This window comes from Schistocerca cancellata, chromosome 2 (genome assembly GCF_023864275.1).
Source record: "Schistocerca cancellata isolate TAMUIC-IGC-003103 chromosome 2, iqSchCanc2.1, whole genome shotgun sequence".
NCBI lineage: Eukaryota > Metazoa > Arthropoda > Insecta > Orthoptera > Acrididae > Schistocerca > Schistocerca cancellata.
Genome location: NC_064627.1, coordinates 1,047,925,222 through 1,047,950,327, shown reverse-complemented (window position 1 = coordinate 1,047,950,327; position 25,106 = coordinate 1,047,925,222). Strand labels below are relative to the sequence as shown.

Below are 25,106 nucleotides of genomic sequence, written 5' to 3'. Positions count from 1 at the left end.
GTCTTGAAGAGGAACTCTGTCACCAACCACTGTTGCAACCTGACATCTATTTCACAGTTCATTATGGCTCACCTGTAAATAAAAGAAAATGCTTTTATATACCAACTTATAGCTAAATGTTCCAAGTATGTTCACAAAAAATTTCATTCTCCTTCTGCAAAAAATAAAAAAAAATAGAGACAACTGTGCAAAACTTTTTGAACGCCCTTCGTATTATGCCAAAATAGTGTAATAATAGCTTGTATTCATCTGAGGATATTTGTTCAATTTCTCTGACTTCCAGAAGATGTCACGTTATGCATTACACTTCTACAGGTACACCTACTCTCAGAGTACCAATAATGTTACTTGTGAATTTGGTTATGGGTTCAGAAGCTGTAACCTCTGCTTCTTTCTGCACCAACCACAGCCATTTTTCTGTGAGCTGTTGGAGGATTATTTAGGCTGTTTTGTATGTAGAGTACAATGTATAACAGTTGATCTTTGCTGTCTAAGTAAGGGGGACAACAGGGATGAAGTAAAACATTCCTCATACTAATTTTTTTGTGTGACATAGTTCAACTTTAGACTCCAAATATAATGTAGTCTTTGTTCACATATTGTTGAAGTAGTAACAAGTTCTGTCAGGTCAGAAAAAAGTCCTTATTGTGATGTGAGATCGCCCCCCCCCCCTCCAATGCCTTCTCCCACCAGTATTATCTTCACGGAATTCTCAGGGACCTTCCCCCCCCTCCCTCACCCCCCCCCCCCCCCCCCCCCCCCCCCCCCCCCCCGAGTTTGAGTAGCTACTCTGAAGGAAGAACTTCATACATTTGACAGTGCTTATTTGCTGCTTTCTTATTAATGTTGACTGTACCTAATAGCATGTTAATTTTAAGGTGATACTACAGGGCAATATATTTATTGTATAACTAAACAAAGCACTTTTTTTATATCTTTTTCGCAGAAGTTTTATAATTTTTGTACTATCTGAACCTGGGTCTGAGGGGGAGGGGGAGGGTAGTGGCTGTCTGTGAAAGCCTTTGTGAGACCATCAGCATACTGGACAAGAGTTCTTGTCACTGCAGATGCACTGTCCCCAGATGGGATAGATATTTTGATGTGGAAGGGGTGGCAGCTGTCAAAAGGCAGGTACTGTTGGTTGTTGGTCGATTTAATGTGGTCTGATGTGTTGACGGAGCCATCGGAGAGGAGGAGGTCAACATCCAGGAAGGTGGCACATGAATGGAAGAGAAGGTATTGAGGTTTTGGAGGAATGACAATAGGATGCCTTTGCCCTGAGTCCAGATCATGAAGATATCATCTATGAATGTGAACCAATCCAGGGATTTGGGGTTTAGAGAGCTTAGGAAGACTTCCGCTCGATGGCCCATAAACATGTTGGCACAGAAGGATGCCATGCAGGTGTCCATGGCTGCGCTGTGTATTTGTTTGTATACTTTCCCTTCAGTGGAGAAGTAGTTGTGTGTTAGGATAAAGTTAATAAGGTGTATGGGGAATGAAGTTGTGGGCTTGGAATCTGAAGGATGTTGGGAGAGGTAATGTTCAATAGGGGCAAGACCATGGGCATGAGGCATGTTGGTGTGTAAGGAAGTGTCATCAACAATGATGAGTAGGGATCCTGGAGGTATGGGGATGGTGGAGAGTCAGTGAAGGAAGAGGTTGGTATCTTCGATGTGGGAGGCTAGATTTTGGGTAATTGGTAGGAGGTGTCGGTAAATAAGGGCCAGAATTCTTTCATTAGGGGCACAATTACCAACTATGGTGGACACCCAGGATTGTTTTATTTGTGGATTTTGGGGAGCATGTAGAAGTTGGGTGTTTGGGGTGTCATAAGGGTAAGAAAGGAAATGGATTCAGGGGGGAGATACTGGGAAGGACATAAGGCTTTAAGCAGGGACTGGAGGTTATGTTGGAGGTCTGGGATGGGATCAATCTGGCCAAGTTTATAGCTGGAGGAGTCAAACAACTGGCAGAGGCCTTCAGCCAGGTAGTCAGTATGATTTATAATGACAGTGGAGGAACTGTTCTCCACAGGTGGGATGATCAGGTGAGGATCTGTTTTGAGGCTGTGTATGGTTGTTCTTTCTTCTGCCAAAATGTTGGTGTTCTTAGGAGAGGACTTGGGGAAGGTTGGTGAGGCCATGTTGGAGGTAAGAAATTCCTGGAAGGTGTCCAGAGGGTGGTTATATGGGGAGGGGAGAGGATCACAGTTGGATGGTGCACTGGGAGAGGCATGGTTCAATGTCAGTATAAGGCTAGCCTTGGTTGGAGGGATTGATGGCAAAGAAGTGTTTCCATTGGAGGGATCGAGAGCAGGAGAGTAGGTCTTTGACAAATCCAACATGGTTAAATTTGGGTATAGGGCTGAAGGCGAGGCTTTTGATAGGACTGAAACTTCTTTGGGGCTGAAGATTTTGGTGGAAAGGTTATAAACATTGCAACAGGTCATGGGTAAATAATGCGAATGGTGTTTTGAGGAGTGTTACTTCCAAAGTAAATATTGTTTTATGCAAGATTAATTAGGTCATGTGTGAGAATGTGCGATGAATTTCTTAAGTCATGGTGCATTAGACTCCTTCAAAACTTAACACTGAGGACCAGCCACTTAAAAATATTTGGGCCCAGAACACCAGCTATTTATGTCATTACTTACAATTTTACTGGCACATATGCATTTGATATGTCTTAAAGGGTAACACACACTAAAAAGACCAAGTTCCAATGTTAGATTTTCATGTTGTGTTAGTCCTTTTATAGATAACAAATTATGCAGTAATGATGGCAGAAAGTATAATTATCCTTCAAACAAAAGTGATAGATGAATTCTTGAGCAATTTCACATGTAATTGGCTTTTCTGTGGAAAAGTTGAAGTGCTGGATGGAACTTATGTACAGCCAGACAAGCCAAGAAATGTTTGGTTCACAGAATTGAAATTTGTAATTGTGCTTGTCAGAAATATCCAGCTGCTGCAATTTAAGTTGTGCTCTTAGGATCCTGCCTAACCGCAACCTTTGGAAAGAAACAGCAAAAAATTTTTGATGGCCAATGTTACATGTGAAAGCTTAGCTTTTCGTGAAGCTATACTGATGTATATTAATTTAAACCATTAACTTTTCCTATTTGTGTGTTCGTGCTGCTTAACAATGATGCTGCTGTTGACTGACTACATCAGTTGTCCTGTGCTCTGAACATCTGCTGTCACTGGCTGGCGAGATCATGTGATATGATTGGCTGACAGAAATGCGTCGCAATCTTGATTTCAGTGCTTCAGAATCTGCCATGCTGTATTTGATGGAATTGGTGTTTATACTTTTGTAATACGAAATTTTGCAGTATAAAAATGTTTCTGTCCATCAAAGGTGTTTTCAAAATGTGTTGCTTTTAGCTGCGTTTCTTTTCCTGAAGTGCTGGGAAGTTCTATGCTGGTGTATAAAACCTTCAGCAATCAATGATTGATAACAGCCCCAAGAGAAAGTATATCATCACTTGTCATGGAAGAAGTGTGCTATCACTAGGTGTATATTGTACACTCCTGGAAATTGAAATAAGAACACCGTGAATTCATTGTCCCAGGAAGGGGAAACTTTATTGACACATTCCTGGGGTCAGATACATCACATGATCACACTGACAGAACCACAGGCACATAGACACAGGCAACAGAGCATGCACAATGTCGGCACTAGTACAGTGTATATCCACCTTTCGCAGCAATGCAGGCTGCTATACTCCCATGGAGACGATTGTAGAGATGCTGGATGTAGTCCTGTGGAATGGCTTGCCATGCCATTTCCACCTGGTGCCTCAGTTGGACCAGCATTCGTGCTGGACGTGCAGACCGTGTGAGACGACGCTTCATCCAGTCCCAAACATGCTCAATGGGGGACAGATCCGGAGATCTTGCTGGCCAGGGTAGTTGACGTACACCTTCTAGAGCACGTTGGGTGGCACGGGATACATGCGGACGTGCATTGTCCTGTTGGAACAGCAAGTTCCCTTGCCGGTCTAGGAATGGTAGAACGATGGGTTCGATGACGGTTTGGATGTACCGTGCACTATTCAGTGTCCCCTCGACGATCACCAGTGGTGTACGGCCAGTGTAGGAGATCGCTCCCCACACCATGATGCCGGGTGTTGGCCCTGTGTGCCTCGGTCGTATGCAGTCCTGATTGTGGCGCTCACCTGCACGGCGCCAAACATGCATACGACCATCATTGGCACCAAGGCAGAAGCGACTCTCATCGCTGAAGACGACACGTCTCCATTCGTCCCTCCATTCACGCTTGTCGCGACACCACTGAAGGCGGGCTGCACGATGTTGGGGCGTGAGCGGAAGACGGCCTAACGGTGTGCGGGACCGTAGCCCAGCTTCATGGAGACGGTTGCGAATGGTCCTCGCCGATACCCCAGGAGCAACAGTGTCCCTAATTTGCTGGGAAGTGGCGGTGCGGTCCCCTACGGCACTGCGTAGGATCCTACGGTCTTGGCGTGCATCCGTGCGTCGCTGCGGTCTGGTCCCAGGTCAACGGGCACGTGCACCTTCTGCCGACCACTGGCGACAACATCGATGTACTGTGGAGACCTCACGCCCCACGTGTTGAGCAATTCGGCGGTATGTCCACCCGGCCTCCCGCATGCCCACTATACGCCCTCGCTCAAAGTCCGTCAACTGCACATACGGTTCACGTCCACACTGTCGCGGCATGCTACCAGTGTTAAAGACTGCGATGGGGCTCCGTATGCCATGGCAAACTGGCTGACACTGACGGCGGCGGTGCACAAATGCTGCGCAGCTAGCGCCATTCGACGGCCAACACCGCGGTTCCTGGTGTGTCCGCTGTGCCGTGCGTGTGATCATTGCTTGTACAGCCCTCTCGCAGTGTCCGGAGCAAGTATGGTGAGTCTGACACACCGGTGTCAATGTGTTCCTTTTTCCATTTCCAGGAGTGTATTTTCACCTAGGAAAAAGTGTGTTTTCACCAGAGAAAGTGTATTTTTAACTGGGAAATCTGGGTATTTTTTTTCTTGTCCGTGTATACACCCTGTTTGGCATTGGGAAAGGCAGTGATCAGTAGCAGCAGAGCCATCGCAATAGGGATGTTAGTGTAAAGGTAAGCGGCATCAATAGTGATGAGCAGAGCACTGTGTGGTAAAGGAACAGGAATTGTGGAGAGCTGGTGGAGGGAATGGTTGGTGTCTTTGATGTAGGAGGACAGGTTGTGGGTAATAGGCTGAAACAGGGTTCCTACATTTCTTAAAAATGCTTAAAAGTACTTACTTACTTTTTATACTGTGCAATAAAAGTCCTTAAAAGGGCTTTTAAAATTGCAATCCTTCCAGGTCTTTATTTTTGTCTCTACAGTTAAATTCAAACTTAAAAATTAATGAACTTGTCAAAGCTAAAAAGGTGAAAAAATGCTGTGTGTGTATGTCAAAGGCCAAACAGTTATGGGGCTTGCTCAGCTGCATGATGTGTAGGGTGGGATGGGTGAAGCTATCCCTGCCTCAGCCATGCAGAATGGGTGGTGCGAGGGGGGGGGGGGGTATGATTACACACACTACTGGCAGGTGACACTGTTTGCTGCATATAAACTCATTACTGCAGTGACCGCAGTGGGAGATACTGTATGTTGGCAGCAATGGCAAGAGGTGCAGAAACCCTAACCAAATAGTACGCCTGTGGCAAGAAAACATCTGGGGCAAAGTATCAATCTGCGACTTATCGCCCATTCCTGCTTGTTTGGTAGAATCACTGCAGAGTAAAATTGTGATTAAAATGCCCGGAAAATGTGTGTTTAGCCAACTGTGTCTGTGACAAGATGATACAACAATGATGGAAGAATCGGCATTAAAGTTCCATTTGAAAGGTAAGCATTATTTTGTGTTATATGTAACTTGATTAGAATAACTTGACTTGCTTAAATGGTAATACACTTCATCTGTACCTACTTGGATAATAACTGACATTTAGTATCTGAGGAAGAGAGTGTTAAAATTTATCGGAAAGCTGAGGTATAAATGAAACAAATTATTAATGACAAAACAAATGGTAAAAGATTAGTGTGCAATCACGATTGCTCGAAATTGTAAAAATTTGGAAAGATGATTTTCTGTACAATCAAATAGTAACAATAAAAGTAACAAAGATAAAGGCAAATCACTTGGGCACTGCACTTAACGGCATGCCACAGCTACAAATAATATCACAAGACTCATAATTTTGTGACCAGTTTCAACATATAGGTAACATGAAGATGTAGAATTCTCTTAGTAAGATGATTTCGGCTTAAAAGTGTGAATTATAGACCAAATTGTTCAAATTCAATGTGCCATATGTATTCTCAATTTCATTAAAATTCACATATTTAGAATTACTTTTATTCATTATAGTATGTTAGAAACTGCAGAGAGGGCTACAAAATGTGACATATGTACTTTAACTACTTTAATATAAAAAAACATTTGCCACAGATCAAGCAGACATACAGTGAAGGATACTATTGGTAAGTTTTTAAAGAATTTGCCTTGTTTCTGTTTAGTTGATAATGTTCAATTTTATTATAGTGGCACTACATTGAAGTTCTCATCTATTTCTGCATGTTATTTTATTCTTGACGTCACTACAGCATTGAGTGAATGCAGCTGTTATCGGTAAAGAAAAAGTGCTTAAAAGTTCTTAATTTTTATTTTGTAATTTCAGTACGAATCCTATGAAAGTGTTTGTGTGTAAGAACAGAGATTCTCTCAGTGGAAGCACAGTAACCAGCCACAGTGGAGCATCCTGGGTGGTTGGGTTTGTGGACTTAGATAGCATGTAGAAAATAGGGAAGTGGAGAATGGTACAGGTGAGGAGAGACATAACCTCTGGGTAGAGATTCTGGAATGGGCCTAAGGATTTGAGGAGAATCTTGAGATCCTGTTGGATTTCTGGAATGGGGTCACTGTGGCTTGGTTAGTAGGTGGATGAATCTGACAGCTAGCAGAGTTCTTCTGATGTTTAATCCTTGCCATTCAAAACTACAGTGATGGAGCCTTTGTTGGAGGTAGGATTTTAAGGTCAGGATTCTTTTTTATGTGGTGGACTGCAATTCTTTGTGCAGATGTAAGGTTAGCTTGGATTTTGGGGGGTTTGGGGAATGATGGTGAGGCAAAGTTTGAGGTTTAAAAGTTCAAGGAAGTTAACAGGAGATGATTTGCGGGCATGGGGTGGATCGTGGTTGGATGGGGGAGTGAACTGAGTCAGGTAGGGTTCATCATTGGTTTTGGATTGAATCTGATTGGTAGGATTGGTGGTGAGAAAGTGTTTCCTCTGTAGGTACCAGGAGAAGGAGAGAAGGTTTTTAACAAGCCCAGTATGATAGAATTTGGAATTTGGGCAAAAGATAAGACCTTTGGAGAAGACTGATACTTCTGTTGGACTAAGGCTTTTGAAGGAAAGGGTCATGACTGCATTTCAGGTCTGTTTAGGTTCTGGATTCTGTATGGTGGTGGGAGGGAGTTTTTGAAGGGGCAGGGTTTGTTAGGTATGAGGAGGGGATGTGGAGGAGATTTGGAGGCTGTTTTAGAGATAGTGAATAGTGTTAGTCCAGGCTGGGAGTTGAAGATGAACAGGTTGGAGAGTTTTTTGGGATGACATTGTGCTTTTGAGGTGACACTGCATGTGCTGCTTTAGTTCTTGGAGGGAAAAAGTTTCAGTGTGAGAGATGGGGTACAGGAATTTGAGACTGCACACCACGAGAATTTTATGGATGGACAGAAGGTATTGCAAGGAGGCTTGGACCAGATTTATGTGGTTTTGCAGGACTGGGTTGGTGAAGATTAAGGACACAGATGGAAGTCATTGTGGAAGGAAGGGTTGCTGCTGAAGATGAGTAATTTGATGGGAAGGGCATTTGGGGGGAGGATGGGGGGAATTCCTTGAGCCAGGCAACAACACAGGAACATAATCTCAGCCAACAACAGCTTTTCAATAGCACAAGTCTATGTTTAGTGAAGTGATTGTATTAACAGGAAAGAGAAAGGAAGTAAAATTTAATCCCACCGACTGCAGTTATTCCTAAAGATCTCCATATTAAGTTTAAACAATTGCAATTTCCAGTGCCATAGGTAAGTCACAGTGGCAGGCTTTAAATTCTGCATAGTGAATTTGAGATCACTGCATTTCTCTCATGGATAATTCACACAGGAATTTTTGTATTTTTTTGCTCCTGGAAGGGTAAGTAACTAAAAACTTGTATAATCTAGTTTTGTGATAAAATAGTTATGGCAAATTTGTTAAATAGTTTATGTTATAATTTGTATACTTTACTTACATTTTTAAGGTCACATAAATAAAATTTATTTGTTTTTGTAACTTAGTGCTTTTCCTGGCTGATGTAATACAGGGATAAATAAGTAATTGGGCACTGACACAAAGAATGCCACATACTGAATGGGGAGCTTTAGGAACATACCTTTAGAAAAATATTCGGACTAGAAAATAGAAATGATGCTACTTGTAGGGTGATAAGCAGAGGAGATCCTACAGACATCAGTCTTACATATTGCTTTATAGGCATGTTGAAAGAATGATGAGTAGGAAGTCTTCACCTCCTAACTTACATGTGATCATAATGAATGTAGTAAATAAGAAGGGAGATGGGAACTATCAGTATTAATGCAAGGTGTCTGCATGTGGTTCTTCATTGCAGTTACTGCCTGGAAGAGGAAATCACAAGAAATAATATGTAACAAATAGTTCTCTCAGAGAATGTCCTTCGTTATCTGTAACCAAATTCCTGTAGGTTGTCCTTAATGCTGGCTCTGCAGAACGTGTGGAGTAGGATTTGTGTAGACCATCTTTACTATTCTTTATGGATACTCAGGTCACAGAATCATGTTGTAACAAGAGTGTTGTTCATAACACAGTAAATATACAATTACTCTTTACCTTTTTTATATTTTTACTTATGTGTGCAAATGTACGTCATTTTTAAATAAAATATTGGGCTTCCATTCTATCTGACTCTTCCACTTTTCATCTTTTTTTGGTGGCTGAAGCACGCAAAACTTATTCAACTGAGGCATGAGAATAACAACCTTCAGGCAGAGGTAGAGGAAGTGGTTGCAGAATTGCAAAAAACCAAGCAAATGAAATTGACATTAGAAGGTAAAAAAAACATTTTCTGGTTTTAAGCTGTTCCGTTATCAATGTATTTGTTTGAATTAACTAGATTCATAATTTTATTTCATTGAATAATATGCAATCGTTACAACGTAGTGTGTGCTAGTCTTTTAGAATTATATATTGCTGCTCTAACTTAGAGTATTTTTCCATAAAGATTAGAATTTGCCCTTCTTGAACTTTGCCATAAAAAAGTGAAACGGTTATTAATTTCTGATCAATGCAGTTATTCTAATTTTCTGAATTTGGTATGAAAAACTAATTTAATCTTTAACTTCTTCCCTATGGTGGCATAATTATATTGCTGATCAAATCACAGTTTTGATTTCAGATGGGTTTGTCAGCTGACAAGGGAGGTATGTGACCATGAACACTAGAACTGCATGGAAATTTTCACTACTGTTTGTAGAAATTGAAACACCCAGATGTAATGATTGGAATTACTCGTTACACCACGCTCACTCTTTGTAAAGCCTGCAAATGTAGTGGAAACATGCAAGCAGTACTGGTGTGCCTCGTCGACATCAAGGGGCTCAGTATCAAAATGTAAGTGAAGTCAAATGAGGCAGGATGATTGGCCTCCAGGAAATAGATTTGTCATACTGTGACATCGATGTTCATACAGTGCTCGCAGCTACAACAAGGATGACTGTGTAGAACTAGTGAATTGAGGATTGTAGACAGTGATAGGTGCTGGACCACACAATGCAACCACAGTGTGGAATCACCAACATCTTGTCCGCATGACCATAACCAATGTAACAGCTTTGTCCACAGTGTTACCTTGATGTTGGAACGCTGCAAAGTGTGTGGACAGGCCTGTGTCGATGTCCCGATGCCTTCTTCGAAGACTGGACTGGTGACACGCATACCATTGCATCAGCTTCCATTGACCAGAAACTACCACTGCCTCAGACTGCAATGAGCATATGAACAACTGTAACAGATGTGCTGAGTGTTCCCAGGCATCCTGTTTCAACTTGCCCTATAGCAATGACTGTCCGCCTGCTTAGCCGGGTGGTAACATGCTTGCCTCCCATGCAATGGGCCCAGGTTCAACTCCTGGCCTGATTGGAGATTTTCTCCACTCGTGGACTGAGTATTGTGTTGTCCTCATCATCAATTTATCCTCATCATCGACCGAAAGTGGTGCCAACTGAAATAAGACTTGCACTTGGCGGCCGAACCTAAATGGCACCTCCTGGCCAACAGTGCCATATGATCATTTAATTTTTTTCATAGCGATGACCATGAGTGTGTTAAACACTAGCGTGGTGTGGGCAATCATGGAGACTACATTGTTGAATGGCGCAACTGACAAATGTTAAGTGTTATGGTTTGGGATGTCATTGATAATGTGCAATCTCACCTCCTACATACAGAGTGCAGTCTGAACAGTAACTGCTAAATCAGGGAGACTAGAGGCCAAGGCACTGCCCATCCTGCAGCAGGACATTGTTCAATTGCATGTGGTGAGGAATATGCAAGCCTTCTTTGAAGAACAATGAGCACTACTGCTTCGCCAGCCCACATGTTCACTTGACATGTTACCCATCGAACATGCTTGGGATATGGTCAATGGACATCTTGTTCATTCTGATCTTTCTGCAACCATTGTTGATGATTAGTGGATGTGGCCACAAACAATGTGTCAGTGTGTTTCCTGTAACACATCCAGACCCTCTTTCATTCCATGCTATGATATCTAGAGGATGTCATTGCAGCATGTGGTGCCTCCACACAGTGCTGGATTCTCACTGTCAGAGTGAATGTACAGTTTTGTAATTCTAATCATTTGTGTATTGTAATGCCCCTAATCATTGAAGTAATTTCATTGTAATCCCTTGTGTCCTTTGTGGTGCTACAATTTTCACAAACAGTAATGTAAATCATTCATCCCAAAAACAGTGGTATGAGCCATTTGCATCTTACTCTAAGAGTTATTTGAATGATGACCTATTGAAGGTCTAATAAGAGACTAATCATGGTAAGATGAAAAAAACAGAACCAGACACACAAATATTTCAGTGTTATGATTTATTGCTATATTTCCCTCTGATTAAAATAATTACACTATCTGGACAATAAACTTTTTCTATTGATGTTAGTACGTGTTTCATGGCTATTCAGTTTTCAATGTGTTTAAAAAATAAGTGGTCAAAGCAAAGTGGAACAACATGCGTGCCTCCCTAAAGCCACTTTTTCACATTCAACTTCACTTCTGCATTCAAGCAGTCTAACATCACCATTTAAAAATGTAATTAATGTGGTGTTTGACATTGGAATCCATGAATTCAGAAGTAATATTGGATGTGAAAAAGAGGCTTTAGTCAGATGCACATGTTATTCTGTTCCACTTTGCTTTGACCACTTCAATGAAATAACGTGCCTGCACTTTGATAACTGAGTAGCCATGGAACACTTAATTTTGACAGTAGAAAAAGTTTGTTGTTCAGATAGTGTAATTATTATAAGGAGAGGGAAATAATAGCAATAAGTCACGACATTGAGATACATGTGTTTTTGATTATATTATATCAGTGTTTTGTTTCTTCGTGTTGCCAAGGTTCCTTTCTTAGACCCAGAGTAGGTTATCCTTCAAATAGTTCTCATGATAAGACACACAATTTTGCACGCGAATAGCTCATAACAATGTTTATGGGATGAGCGATTTATATTTTAAGCACGTTTCTGTGCAGTTTTGAGTGTTCAAGGTCAAGTACATTCCTTGTGAGAGAAGCTTTTACACATTCACTTACAAGCATTAAATATCAAAGGAGAACTATTTTCCATTCTTTTTTTTTTCAGTATGTAAATGATACATGCTTTGCAAATCACAGCCTGTTTTTAAAGAGAGAGAGAGAGAGAGAGAACATTTGGTTTACGGAATAAAAGGAGTAGTTAAATGATAGCTCAGATTGTAGAGGGCAAAAAGTGTACAGTAAGTTGTGATATCGGAGTGAAACAAGTGGGGTTTTGGTACGAAATGTTTCACTCCATGCATGATCTTTCACCCTGCTGATAAGTATGCCATGTTTTGCCTTACAAATATTCTCGATGTTATTCATTGTAGCGGACCTGCTTGTAGTGCCATTAGACCATGATGTGTCCACATGACAATGGACTTCTTCACCTTTCACAGGGACGGATGCTAAAGAGATTACTGAATATCCAAGCTACTAAAAAATTATGTAGTCCCTGTTGCGATAACTCTTCTGTATTGTAAACACAATCTCTCCAATGCACAACTTCATTTGTATTTGTGGATGAACATATATTTCTTAACCTGTAATTCAAAATAGATCACAACATGTATTTATTACTGACATTACATTATGGAATGACATATCTCGTGTAATCTTCAGTTGTTCTGGCATTGACATTATCACCCATGCCTATTGCTCCCTGTCTTCCAAAGCTTTGCCAGGCTGCGACAACAAAGCATAAGCAGGCCTTTTACACACCATCTGCACATGTGGCGAACCAGAGTGCGCACAAGGGGCTGTTCCACACTTAACAACTACCAAAACAATGGTTTCAGTATCCATGAACATCTTTCATCAGCTTGAGTGGTTAGAAGTGGAACATGTTATTCTACACAATGGAGACATTGTATGACAATAGGCAATTCAACTTTTGTAAATAACCAGATTCTTATCAGAAAAAAAGTCACTTAAGTCCAATCTTGGGTCCACCCACTATTGTTACTGATATGTGTAAGCCTTTCAATGTTATACACAAGTAGAATTAGTTATTTCGTGAATGAAATGGCTATCGTATTCAGCATAACAGAAGAATTGTTGGCCGAGCAGTTTCTAGGCGCTTCAGTCCGGAACCGCGCTGCTGTTAACGGTCGCAGGTTCGAATCCTGCCTCGGGCATGGTTGTGTGTGATGTCCTTAGGTTAGTTAGGTTTAATTAGTTCTAAGTCTAGGGGACTGATGACCTCAGATGTTGAGTCCCACAGTGCTAGAGTCATTTGAACCATTTAGGATTCTAAATAATTTCTTTAATGGTATTATCAACTGTTTTTATGCAACTAGTCTCTTTTTAATGTAAAGAGATGCATCATAGATTGTTCTCCCAATCTTATGGAAGAGCATTTCTGATAAGTATATTGTTATCCCAATCTTATGGAAGAACATTTCTGATAAGTATATACCAGTCAACAGTGTTAAAAGCTTTCTGTAAATATACAAATGCTGCAGAGGTAGGTTTGCCTTTCTTTAACCTGTCCTCTAAGATAAGTCATAAGGATAACATTATTTTGTGTATTCCTACAAATCTCCATAACTTAAACTTATAGTCTCTGAGGTGCTTTTCTGTGTTTTTCTATTCTTTTCTAAATAATTTGTGTCAGTATTTTCCAACCATAACTTAAAACTGATAGTTTGATAATGTTCACACTTCGTCTTTGGAATTGGGATTGTTACATTCTTCTTGAAGTCTGGAACTATTTTGCGTGTTGCATATATCCAATGCACCAGAGTGAATGGTTTTGTCATAGTTATCTCACCCAAGAATCTCAGTAATTTTGAGAGAATCTGGTCTACTCCAGGGGCCTTCTTTAGACTGAGGCATAATGTTTAAAAAATTTCTGTTTAACTATTAACAATAATTGAAAGGGGAAAAAGGACATGTTGAGATTCTTAATTTACTCAGTTCAGGCAATTCACATTATTGCAAATCTAAGTGGATAACAAGTCAGTAAGTTTATGTATTTTGTTTCAGTGATGTTCTAAGGAAATATGCTCATTTTAAATAAACATCTTTAGAAGAATTATCAGCTGATTTCATGAATCTGTAGTGATCACTTCTTAGTTGTCAATTTTTAGTGAATGTTGAAATGGGACTAGGTTCTCGTCATTATCTGAAATTCCTTCCTCATGTCAACGTTCTCTGAAGAGATCATTTTAGCTCGAATTTTTGGCTTTCTGCACTTTTACTGTTATGTCTATACCAAGTTCCAGTAGTTAACTTCTCTTTAAAAAATTAGTACAAATGAGTTTACCATCTCAGATTAAATTTCACATTAATATGCTACCCAGTTTATATTAGCAACTAATGGGAGTAAACCGTTTGTTAATAATCCAACTTTGAAATTTCATGATATGAACTGTGCAGTCATGTTGCTCTACATATTCTTGAAAATTTACTTTTTACCTATCTCTGGAAAGCTACAATGTTTATTCATTATGATTATTTAAAATCATAGCTCTGCTTGAGAAAAAACCAAAATATTGTTACCATTATTTTATTCAAAGTGGTTTGTTTGGGAGCATTCACTGCAGTTGACAAAAATATTCTCTACTGAGGTTGTAATTGAGTGAGATAGTGAAATTGTCTGGTTGTGTAACAAGTCTAGGTGGAACCAAGTTATTTGTTAGATGTTTTTACTGACCACCCGACTCTGCTGTGACTGTTGTAGAGTCGTTCAAAGAAAGTCTGTGGTCAGTTGCGCATAAATACCCAGATTGTGCAGTACTAATTGGTGGTCGCTTTAACTTGCTGAGTATAGCGTAGTGTATGGATTCATTGTAGGGGGTACAGACAGACAGTCTTGTAAAGTACTTTTTAACATGTTTTCTGAAAACTGTCTTGGTTAGATAGTTCAGCAGTCCACATGCAATGGAAGTGTCTTGAACCTTGCATCTACAAACAGGCTGCACCTTACCGATGGTGTCAGTGTAGAGATGGGGATTAGTGATCATGATGTCATCATAGCAACTATGGTTACGAAAGTTAATAAATCAGTCAAGAGGGTTAGGAGAGTGTCTCTGCTAGAAAGAGCAGATAAGCAGTTAGCATTTCACTTAGACAATGGACTGCAGTCATTTAGTTCTAGAATGATGGAATATGGGCCAAGTTCAAACAGATTGTAAATTGTGCTCTGGACAAGTAAGTGTCTAGTAAGTGGATTTAAGGACAGAAAAGACCCACCATAGTTTAATACTGAAATTTGGAAAATGCTGAGGAAGCAAAGACTGTTGCACTCTCAGTTCAAAAGGGGCGGTGTAAGTGACAACAGGCGAAGCGTAGTAGAGATTCATGCGTCTGTAAAAAAATTTATGTGCAAAGTATACAACAGCTACCACCATCATACCTTGACTAAAGATCTGGTGGAGAGCACGAAAAATTCTGGTCCTGTGTAACATAGCTAACCAGGTCTAAGGCTTCCATCCAGTCGCTTGCTGACCAGTCTGGTTTAACAGTAGAAGATAGCAAAAGAAAGGCCAAAGTTATAAATTCCACATTTAACGAATCATTCACGCAGGGGAATCGTACAAATGTACATTGTTTGACCATTGCACAGAGTCCTGTATGGATGACATAGTAAAAAGCATCCCTGACGTAGAGCAACAACTGAAAAAATTGAAAAGGAATAAGCTGCCAGGTCTGAATGGAATCCCAATTCGGTTTTACAAAGAGTACTCTATGTCATTGACTCCTTACTTAGTTTGTGTTTATTGCAAATCTCTCGACCAGTGCAAAGTGCCAAGCAACTGGAAAAAAGTGCAAGTGACTCCTGTATATAAGAAGGGTAAAAGATTGGACCCGCAAAATTACAGACCAATATCCTTAACATCAGTTTGATGCAGAATTCTAGAGGATATTCCGAGATAGAATGTAATAAATTTCTTAGAGACCGAGAAGCTCATCTCCATGAATCATCACAGCTTTAGAGAACATTGATCATGCAAAACACAGCTCATGTCTTTCTCACATGATATACTGCTAGCTATGGATGAAGGGCAGCAGGCAGATTTGATATTTCTAGATTTCCAAAAAGCATTCAACACGGTACCCCCTGCAGACTGTTAATGAAGGTATGTGCATATGACTAGCTCAAAGACTTCCTAAGTAATAGAACCCAGTATGTTGTCCTCGACGGCGAGTGTTCATTGGAGACAAAGGTAACATCAAGAGTGTCCCAGGGATAGGACTGTTGCTGTTTTCTGTATACATGAATAATCTGGCAGATAGGAAGGCAGCAATCTGCGGTTTTTCACAGTTGATGCTGTGGTGAACAGGAAGGTGCCAAAGATAAGTGACTGTAGGTTGATACAAGATGATGTAAACAAAGTTTCAAGTTGGTGTAATGAATGGCAGCTGGCTCTTAATGCAGAAAAATGTAAGTTAATACAGGTAAGTAGAAAAAACAAGGCCATAATGTTCAGATACAGCATTAGTAGTGACCTGCTTGACACAGTCACGTCATTGAAACAGCTGGGCATAACATTGCAAAGTGATATGAAATGGAACGATCATGTGAGGATTGTGTTACGGAAGGCGAATGGTCGACTTTGGTAGATTGGAAGAATTGTAGGAAAGTGTAGTTCATCTGTAAAGGAGACAGCATACAGGACACTAATGCGACCTATTCTTGAGCACTGCTCAAGTTTTTGGGATCTGCACCAAGTTGAATTGAAAGAAAACACGGAAGCAATTCAGAGGTGAGGTGCTAGATTTGTTGCCAAAAGGTTCAGTCAGCATGCAAGTGTAATGGGTATGCTTCGGGAGCATAAGTGGGAATCCCTGGAGGGAAGAAGACATTTGTTTTGAAGAATGCTACTGAGAAAGTTTAGAGAAGCTGCATTTGAAGCTGACTGTGAAACAAGCCTATTTGCCGCAACATATGTTTCGTGTAGGGACAACAAAGATAAGATATGAGAAATTAAGGCTCATTCGGAGGCAAATAGACAGTTGTTTTTCCCTTGCTCTATCTGCAAGTGGAATGGGAAAGGAAACGACTAGTTTTGGTACAAGGTACCCTATGCCACGCACCATACGGTGGCTTGCGGTGTACGTATGTAGATGTATACGAGGTATTGGTTTCTTATGTTTGGAATTGTGGAGGAAATATTTATAAGTCATGCTTTCACGTGTATTTTGCATGCTCGATGTTGCTACATAGGCAAATAATTCTGAGTGAAGGTACTAGGTTGGGTTGTGACGATTTACTTATGTTGTCAGCACACATGGATAGCTCAAAAATATGCATGGTTTTCTGGCGGTTTCCAGCGACTAGAGGAAGCAGTGTGGTGCTGGTGTGCAAGAGTCACACGTCCCCTTCATCACTGGACTTACTTGGAGGTGCTTTGCCGATCTTTTCAGGATAGCTGGCTGCATCGATCTCCCCAACTTCTTCTCTGAAGATATGATGCTGTTTGAAGGAATTTTCTCTACTCTTAAAATGAATCCGTACACTCAAGATACTTTTATATCAATCCTACTATATTTTCTCTTCCACCAACAGAACACCACATAACAGTTTTCACATAAATGAATCATATTTCATAAGCTACAGAAACTATTACGTACTTTTACAATAAATACAGTTCCAGAAATCTCTCAGAGTTATCGCAAGTCCACCATCAGCATCTCTAGAGAGTCAGTAAGTAAGTAAGTAAGTAAAGGTCTTTTTCAATTCTTATAACATAATTCAACTGTTCACAATAATGACTTATGTAGCACCGTCATGAAGTAAGGCGCGCTTGCTCCTTGTGCTGGGCATGTAGCTTCTGTGGCGAGTGCGGCAACCACTTGCCCGCGTTGATCAACCGTCCACATTATAGCATTCTCTTGATACACGTCCGCCCTGTGCACACAGGAAACTGACGCGAGGTAGACACTGTCCCATCTCTCACTCTCATACGTAAAATATCGGGTGTTCGAGCCGAAGGTCTCTAGAATTTGCGTCGAAATTCTCGAGGCACTACAGTTTGTTTAAAACTGTAGTAGTTAATGCCCAATAAATAAATATTGTTGTAGAGAGACACAAGATATAATCACTTACGTAGCTGCACTACTATTTTCAATGGTATGTACACTCTTTGCTAAACATTGACCGTGGCAGTGAAAAAAAGATTTTTGCCAGTCAGCAATTTACTTATGAGCAAGCCTGAGCCTCGTATTATTATTTATTATCTTTGGGTCTGTTGTGTGTATTTAACGAAACTTTTTCTACATTATGTCTATATATATGTATTCTTTTCCTGATAGAAAAAGGTTTAAAGTACTTTTCTTATCTTTTGTGCGAATCCCCAAAAAATCATGTGATTAATTATATTTCACATAATGGGTGCCAGTGCACCATTATGACAAAAGAATGGCAGATGGCAAATGAAAAACTTGAATTCTAGCAATAATTAATTTTTCCATTTAATTATATTCACATGGAGGGATAGGTGTGAAATGATATTAAAAGGACAAATCGTATTTACACATATATTGTGAAAAAACTTATGTAAAATTAACAAAATCATGCATTCAGAAGTAACCTCGAACAAAAGCACCTAATAAGTCTGAGCGCTGACACCAGAGTGATTGCTTTAATCATCCAGGTATTTATCGCACAATTACATAGAAATTCTATGACCTGTTTTTGCTCATAGTCTTTTTTATTCTTAGTTGTTACATGGAAATATGTTTGTTATTAATTTTTTGTTCAGAACATGTAAAGGTGTAGAGTTTTCTCATTCCAAAATAATATTTAATTATTGATAGCACATTTACATGCATAAACCCGCATATTTTTATTCGTTATTGGCACAGTTCACTTGTGATTATTGTAGCCTTTTTCCTACGGTTTTTAGAAGGCTTTCCAGGAGATCGTACAAGTTCACTGAAAAAGTGTTAACTAATACAGTGGAAACTAAGTTAATGAATTTAGAAAATGCTTTTACAGAGTTACCTGAGGAGTTAAACAATGAAATAAATAACCAGTGTGATTTAGTTTTAGAGGAAGACAAACAGCAGTTTCAAGAATTAGATGCAAGATTAAGAATGTAGGTCAGTTTGCGTGTTAAACTATTCAAACAGGTTAAGGACCAAATCTCTGAGACAAAAGATAGTGATTGGCATTAGAAAAATGCAAAGAATTTGGGGAAATAATTAGAACACTCAAGGCTTTATCTAATTTGGAGAAATGTACTGGAATTTGTAAGTCATATATTACAAGAGAAAGTAGAATTAACTAACAGTAGCTCTCATTCTAAGGAAGATGTTGCACCAACAAAAGGAATTAGGATGATTGGGTAGGACCTACTGTTCGATGAAACATACAAAATGGGACAAGTAGTTCAGAATTTCAGGTAATCCTAAATGAACTACTGCATATGTCAGTGGGATTAGCTCTGGTAGAGATTATGAATAAAACATTTATAGGACAACCCTTGTTGAAAATGTGTACCTGACCATTATCACCAGCAGATTGACTTGGTAAAATTGCAAGAGAGGGTGCAGAAGAATCTATATATATAGGCACAGCAAAGAATCAAGACCTTTAATGATAAAATTATTGTACCTAGTTTTCAAATAGACAATCGGGCATTAGTGTGTGATTTTTGTCGTAGCTTAAACGTAAAGGAGGAGACAAATTTTTCCCTCATTACAAGGGACCATTCAAAGTTGAAGACATACCACATCAGAAAGCTGTATACTTAGTAAACCCTGATACACGACAAAATAAAGGACGGTACAATACTGACATGCTTATAGGATTCAAGGCCATGGGGTAGTTCACATCCTTTGTGACTTTGGTGGCTTGACAACCACTGGCTGCCCCAGTTAAATTACGTACCATATTTCTCTTTTTAGTTTTCCTGGAGACAGTTTCTTTCTTCTTCAGCTATCCTGTTATCTTTTAATAAAGTAATATCTTCTACTATCACTTTCTGTAAAAGTAACTGTAAAAAAATATAAGGGGACTATACTCGACTTGAGAATGGTCAGGTAGGCCCTTCTTGTGTCTACATCAGCTGGAAGTGTAGTGTCTAGCACTTTTTTGTGACTATTGAACTGCTACATTTAGATAATAGAAATCTATTAATCTGTAAACTTAACTGTACATAGATTAAATTTATCATGAATATAGGACAGTTAATATTTCCACGTCTTTTATTTAATTGCATGTTACCATGTACATGTGATACATGAGTAACTAAGTATAAGAACAATTTTAGTTTTATTCTCATGTGATAGCATTAAGAGTTGGAAGAATATATAGTACTATAAAATATATAGAAAAGGGAAATAGCAATGACGATGTGCTTTCAGTAAATTATGAACATAGTAAAATGGTTATATAGAATTGTGAGTAAAATGTTATTTGTTTTACATATGTTATAAAACTGAACGAAGAAGGATAGTATGGCTGGGTTAATATTTTATTTTCTTAGGGGAGTTTTGTTGTGGTAGAGTGTGACAGATAAAACTGACTTTAATGTTTATAGTGAGAATTTGACTATGACTTACTTGAAAATACTTTGTTTACTGCTGCATTTCATAGGGGTTCATTAGAGTGAATTTTTGAATATTCTGCAGTGGCGAAAGCATAGCAAAGCCAATGTGTAGGAAATGCCAAACACCTTCTTCCTTCGACGTCGTGATGAAGTAACTTAGCAGATAGGGTCCTCGGTTAGGGAATCTTATCTAAGGGGTACTTCTTTTCTTGTTTGATCCAAACATACCTGTCTCTTTGTTTCCTTTTCTTACTTCTCCTTTAGCAGTACCAAATCTGTCCTCCCTCTGTAAACATATGCAAAGTTCCCCTTCTCTTTTTAGTCCACATAATTGACATTACAACCTACAACAGTAGAATTGCACTGGAGGGTATTTCACATACGATGATGACAATAGACTAACATAATTTTATGGAGTGGCCATTAAGTGACACATGTTAGGCACATCGTGTGATATAGTGGAGGAGAGTTGAAGGAGGATGTAGAAGGCTAGAAAAATTGATGATGTGCTAAAATGTGTAATGAGCAAGAGATAATATGCTAAAGAGTCAACAGTCTAACAAGAAAGTGTGCTAACTTATCTTAAGCAGAATGTCATGCGGAATGGAAGTTAGAACATACATAGGGGTGAGAACTACATGTATGTGGTGTCATACTCATTATAAACAAAAGTAACAAGTGTAGTTGTTGTTGTGGTCTTCAGTCCTGAGACTGGTTTGATGCAGCTCTCCATACTACTCTATTCTGTGCAAGCTTCTTCATCTCCCAGTATTTACTGCAACCTACATCCTTCTGAATCTGCTTAGTGTATTCATCTCTTGGTCTCCCTCTAAGATTTTTAGCCCTCCAATGCTAAAATTGTGATCCCTTGATGCCTCAGAACATGTCCTACCAACCGGTCCCTTCTCTTGTCAAGTTGTGCCACAATCTCCTCTTCTCCCCAATTCTATTCAATACCTCCTCATTAGTTATGTGATCTACCCATCTAATCTTCAGCATTATTCTGTAGCACCACATTTCGTAGCACCACATTTTGAAAGCTTCTATTCTCTTCTTGTACAAACTATTTATCGTCTATGTTTCACTTCCATACATGGCTACACTTCATACAAATACTTTCAGAAACAACTTACTGACACTTAAATCTATACACGATGTTAACAAATTTCTCTTCTTCAGAAACTCTTTCCTTGCCATTGCCAGTCTACATTTTATCTCCTCTCTACTTCGACCATCATAAGCTATTTTGCTCCCCAAATAGCAAAACTCCTTCACTACTTTAAGTTTGTCCTTTCCTAATCTAATTCCCTCAGCATCACCTGACTTAATTTGACTACTTTCCATTATCCTTGTTTTGCTTTTGTTGATGTTCATCTTATATCCTCCTTTCAAGACACTGTCCATTCCGTTCAACTGCTCTTCCAAGTCCTATGCTGTCTCTGACAGAATTACAATGTCACTGGCAAACCTCAAAGTTTTTATTTCTTCTCCATGGATTTTAATACTTACTCTGAATTTTTCTTTTGTTTCCTTCACTACTCGCTCAATATGCAGATTGAATAACATCGGGTTTGGCTACAACCCTGTCTCACTCCCTTCTCAACCACTGCGTCCCTTTCGAGCCCCTCGACTCTTTTATAACTGCCATCTGGTTTCTGTACAAATTGTAAATAGCCTTTCGCTCCCTGTAGTTTACCCCTGCCACCTTCAGAATTTGAGAGAGAGAGTATTCCAGTCAACATTGTCAAAAGCTTTCTCTAAGTCTACAAATGCTAGAAACTTAGGTTTGCCTTTCCTTAATCTTTCTTCTAAGATAAGTCATAAGGTCAGTATTGCCTTACATGTTCCAGCATTTCTACGGAATCCAAACTGATCTTCCCCGAGGTCGGCTTCTACCAGTTTTTCCGTATTTTGCAGCTGTGACTTATGAAACTGATAGTTCGGTAATTTTCACATCTGTCAACACCTGCTTTCTTTGGGATTGAAATTATTATATTCTTCTTGAAATCTGAGGGTATTTCGCCTGTCTCATACATCTTGCTCACCAGATGGTGGAGTTTGTCAGGACTGGCTCCCCCAAGGCCGTCAGTAGTTTTAATGGAATGTTGTCTGCTCCCGGGGCCTTGTTTCGACTCAGGCCTTTCAGTGCTCTGTCAGACTCTTCACGCAGTATCGTATCTCCCATTTCATCTTCATCTACATCCTCTTCCATTTCCATAATATTGTCCTCAAGTACATCACCCTTGTATAGACCCTCTATATACTCCTTCCACCTTTCTGCTTTCCCTTCTTTGCTTAGAACTGGGTTCACATCTGAGCTTTTAATATTCATACAAGTGGCTCTCTTTTCTCCAAAGGTCTCTTTAATTTTCCTGTAGGCAGTATCTATCTTACCCCTAGTGAGATAACCATCTACATCCTTACATTTGTCCTCTAGCCTTCCCTGCTTAGCCATTTTGCACTTCCTGTTGATCTCATTTTTGAGACGTTTGTATTCCTTTTTGCCTGCTTCACATAAGCATTTTTATATTTTCTCTTTTTCATCAATTAAATTCAATATTTCTTCTGTTACCCAAGGATTTCTACTAGACCTTGTCTTTTTACCTACTTGATCCTCTGCTGCCTTGACTACTTCATCCCTCAGAGCTACCCAATCTTCTTCTACTGTATTTCTTTCCCCCATTCCTGTCAATTGTTCCCTTATGCTCTCCCTGAAAATGTACAACCTCTGGTTTAGTTAGTTTATCCAGGTCCCATCTCCTTAAATTCCCACCTTTTTGCAGTTTCTTCAGTTTTAATCTACAGGTCATAACCAATAGATTGTGGTCAGAGTCCACATCTGCCCCTGGAAATGTCTTACAATTTAAAACCTGGTTCCTAAATCTCTGTCTTACCATTATATAATCTATCTATACCTTTTAGTATCTCCAGGGTTCTTCCATGGATACAACCTTCTTTCATGATTCTTAAACCAAGTGTTAGCTATGATTAAGTTGTGCTCTGTGCAAAATTCTACCAAGCAGCTTCCTCTTTCATTTCTTAGCCCCAATCCATATTCACCTACTACGTTTCCTTCTCTCCTTTTTCCTACCCTCGAATTCCAGTCGCCCATGACTACTTCACTACCTGAATAATTTCTGTTATCTCATCATACATTTCATCAATTTCTTCATCTGCAGAGCTACTACTGTAGTAGGTATGGGCTCCGTATCTATCTTGGCCACAATAATGCTTTCACTAAGCCGCTTGTAGTAGCTTACTTGCACCCCTATTTTTATTCATTATTAAACCTACTCCTGAATTACCCCTATGTGATTTTGTCTTTATAACCCTGTATTCACCTGACCAGAAGTCTTGTTCCTCCTGCCACCGAACTTCACTAATTCCCACTATATCTAACTTTAACCTATCCATTTCCATTTTTAAATTTTCTAACCTACCTGCCTGATTAAGGGATCTGACATTCCACGCTTCGATCCATAGAACGCCAGTTTTCTTTCTCCTGATAATGATGTCCTCTTGAGTAGTCCCCGTCCGGAGATCCGAATGGGAGACTATTTTACCTCTGGAATATTTTACCCAAGATGACGCCATTATCTTTTAACCATACATTAAAGCTGCATGCCCTCAGGAAAAATTACAGCTTTAGTTTCCCTTGCTTTCAGCCGTTCGCAGTACCAGCACATCAAGGCTGTTTTGGTTAGTGTTACAAGGCCATATCAGTCAATCATCCAGACTGTTGCCCCTGCAACCACTGAAAAGGCTGCTGCCCCTCTTCAGGAACCACACGTTTGTCTGGCCTCTCAACACATACCCCTCCATTGTGGTTGCACCTACGGTACAGCCATCTGTATTGCTGAGGCACGGCACGCAAGCCTCCCCACCAACGGCGAGGTCCGTGGTTCATGGGGGGGAAGTAACAAGTAAAAAAAAGAAAAAGAAATGTTAAACAAAAAGTTCAAATGCAGAGGTAGAGAGTAATCAGGTAGTCAGTGTAAACTGACTATGGAGAAACTTTTCATCTAAATTGAGAAAAGATTGTAGAAAATGGTTATTATCTGTGTTTGCTGATTAAGTTACGATGATACACACCCAAAATCGCAAAATAGGTGTAGGAGAAGAAAGGATAGGTGAATCCTTGGGAGTAATGGCCTATGCCTTGGTCAGGAGAATCCATGGGAGGAATGGTCTATACCTTGAACAGATGAATTCATTGGGGGAATGACCTGTAGCATATTTTTTTGTGTGTGAAGGGGAAAAGAGGGACACCCACTTCTGTAGTGGTATTGAGGTTTGACACAGTGTCTGTCCCTAGAATGAGTGTAAGTAGAGTTAATACATAAGTATGAAGTTGTATAGTGATTGATGGTCACAATAAGGAAGTTTTCTTCAAATTGGTTGAATAGATTTACTTGATAGCTGAGACAGTGTATGGTTTTGAATAGGTTTGGATAGACAACGTGAAGGATAATTTGGAGCAGAGACATTTCACAGAAGTTCACAAGAGCATGTACTGAAGTGCACTGAGATTTGACTCTAGAGATCTTGTAATGGAAATATACCTGTTGGGCTACTCATCACATAGCAATAACATAAGAAAGTGTTGGAAAGTATGTTCAAACTCACATATTAAAATTATATATCTATCTCTCTAGAAATATTGATCATTACATAACAGTTTACTGAATTATATAAAC

General features: G+C 39.7%; 1 protein-coding gene across 3 annotated transcripts in view; it reads left to right on the top strand.

Annotated features, from left to right (window-relative positions):
* The window catches only part of LOC126163029 (uncharacterized), a 166,315-nt gene that overhangs the window by 26,809 nt on the left and 114,400 nt on the right, over positions 1-25,106 (top strand). For all 3 annotated transcript variants that reach the window (XM_049919901.1, XM_049919900.1, XM_049919902.1), the window contains exon 3: positions 9,044-9,152. In XM_049919901.1, coding sequence (XP_049775858.1) covers positions 9,044-9,152 — 109 coding nt within the window. The remainder of the gene's footprint in view (positions 1-9,043; positions 9,153-25,106) is intronic.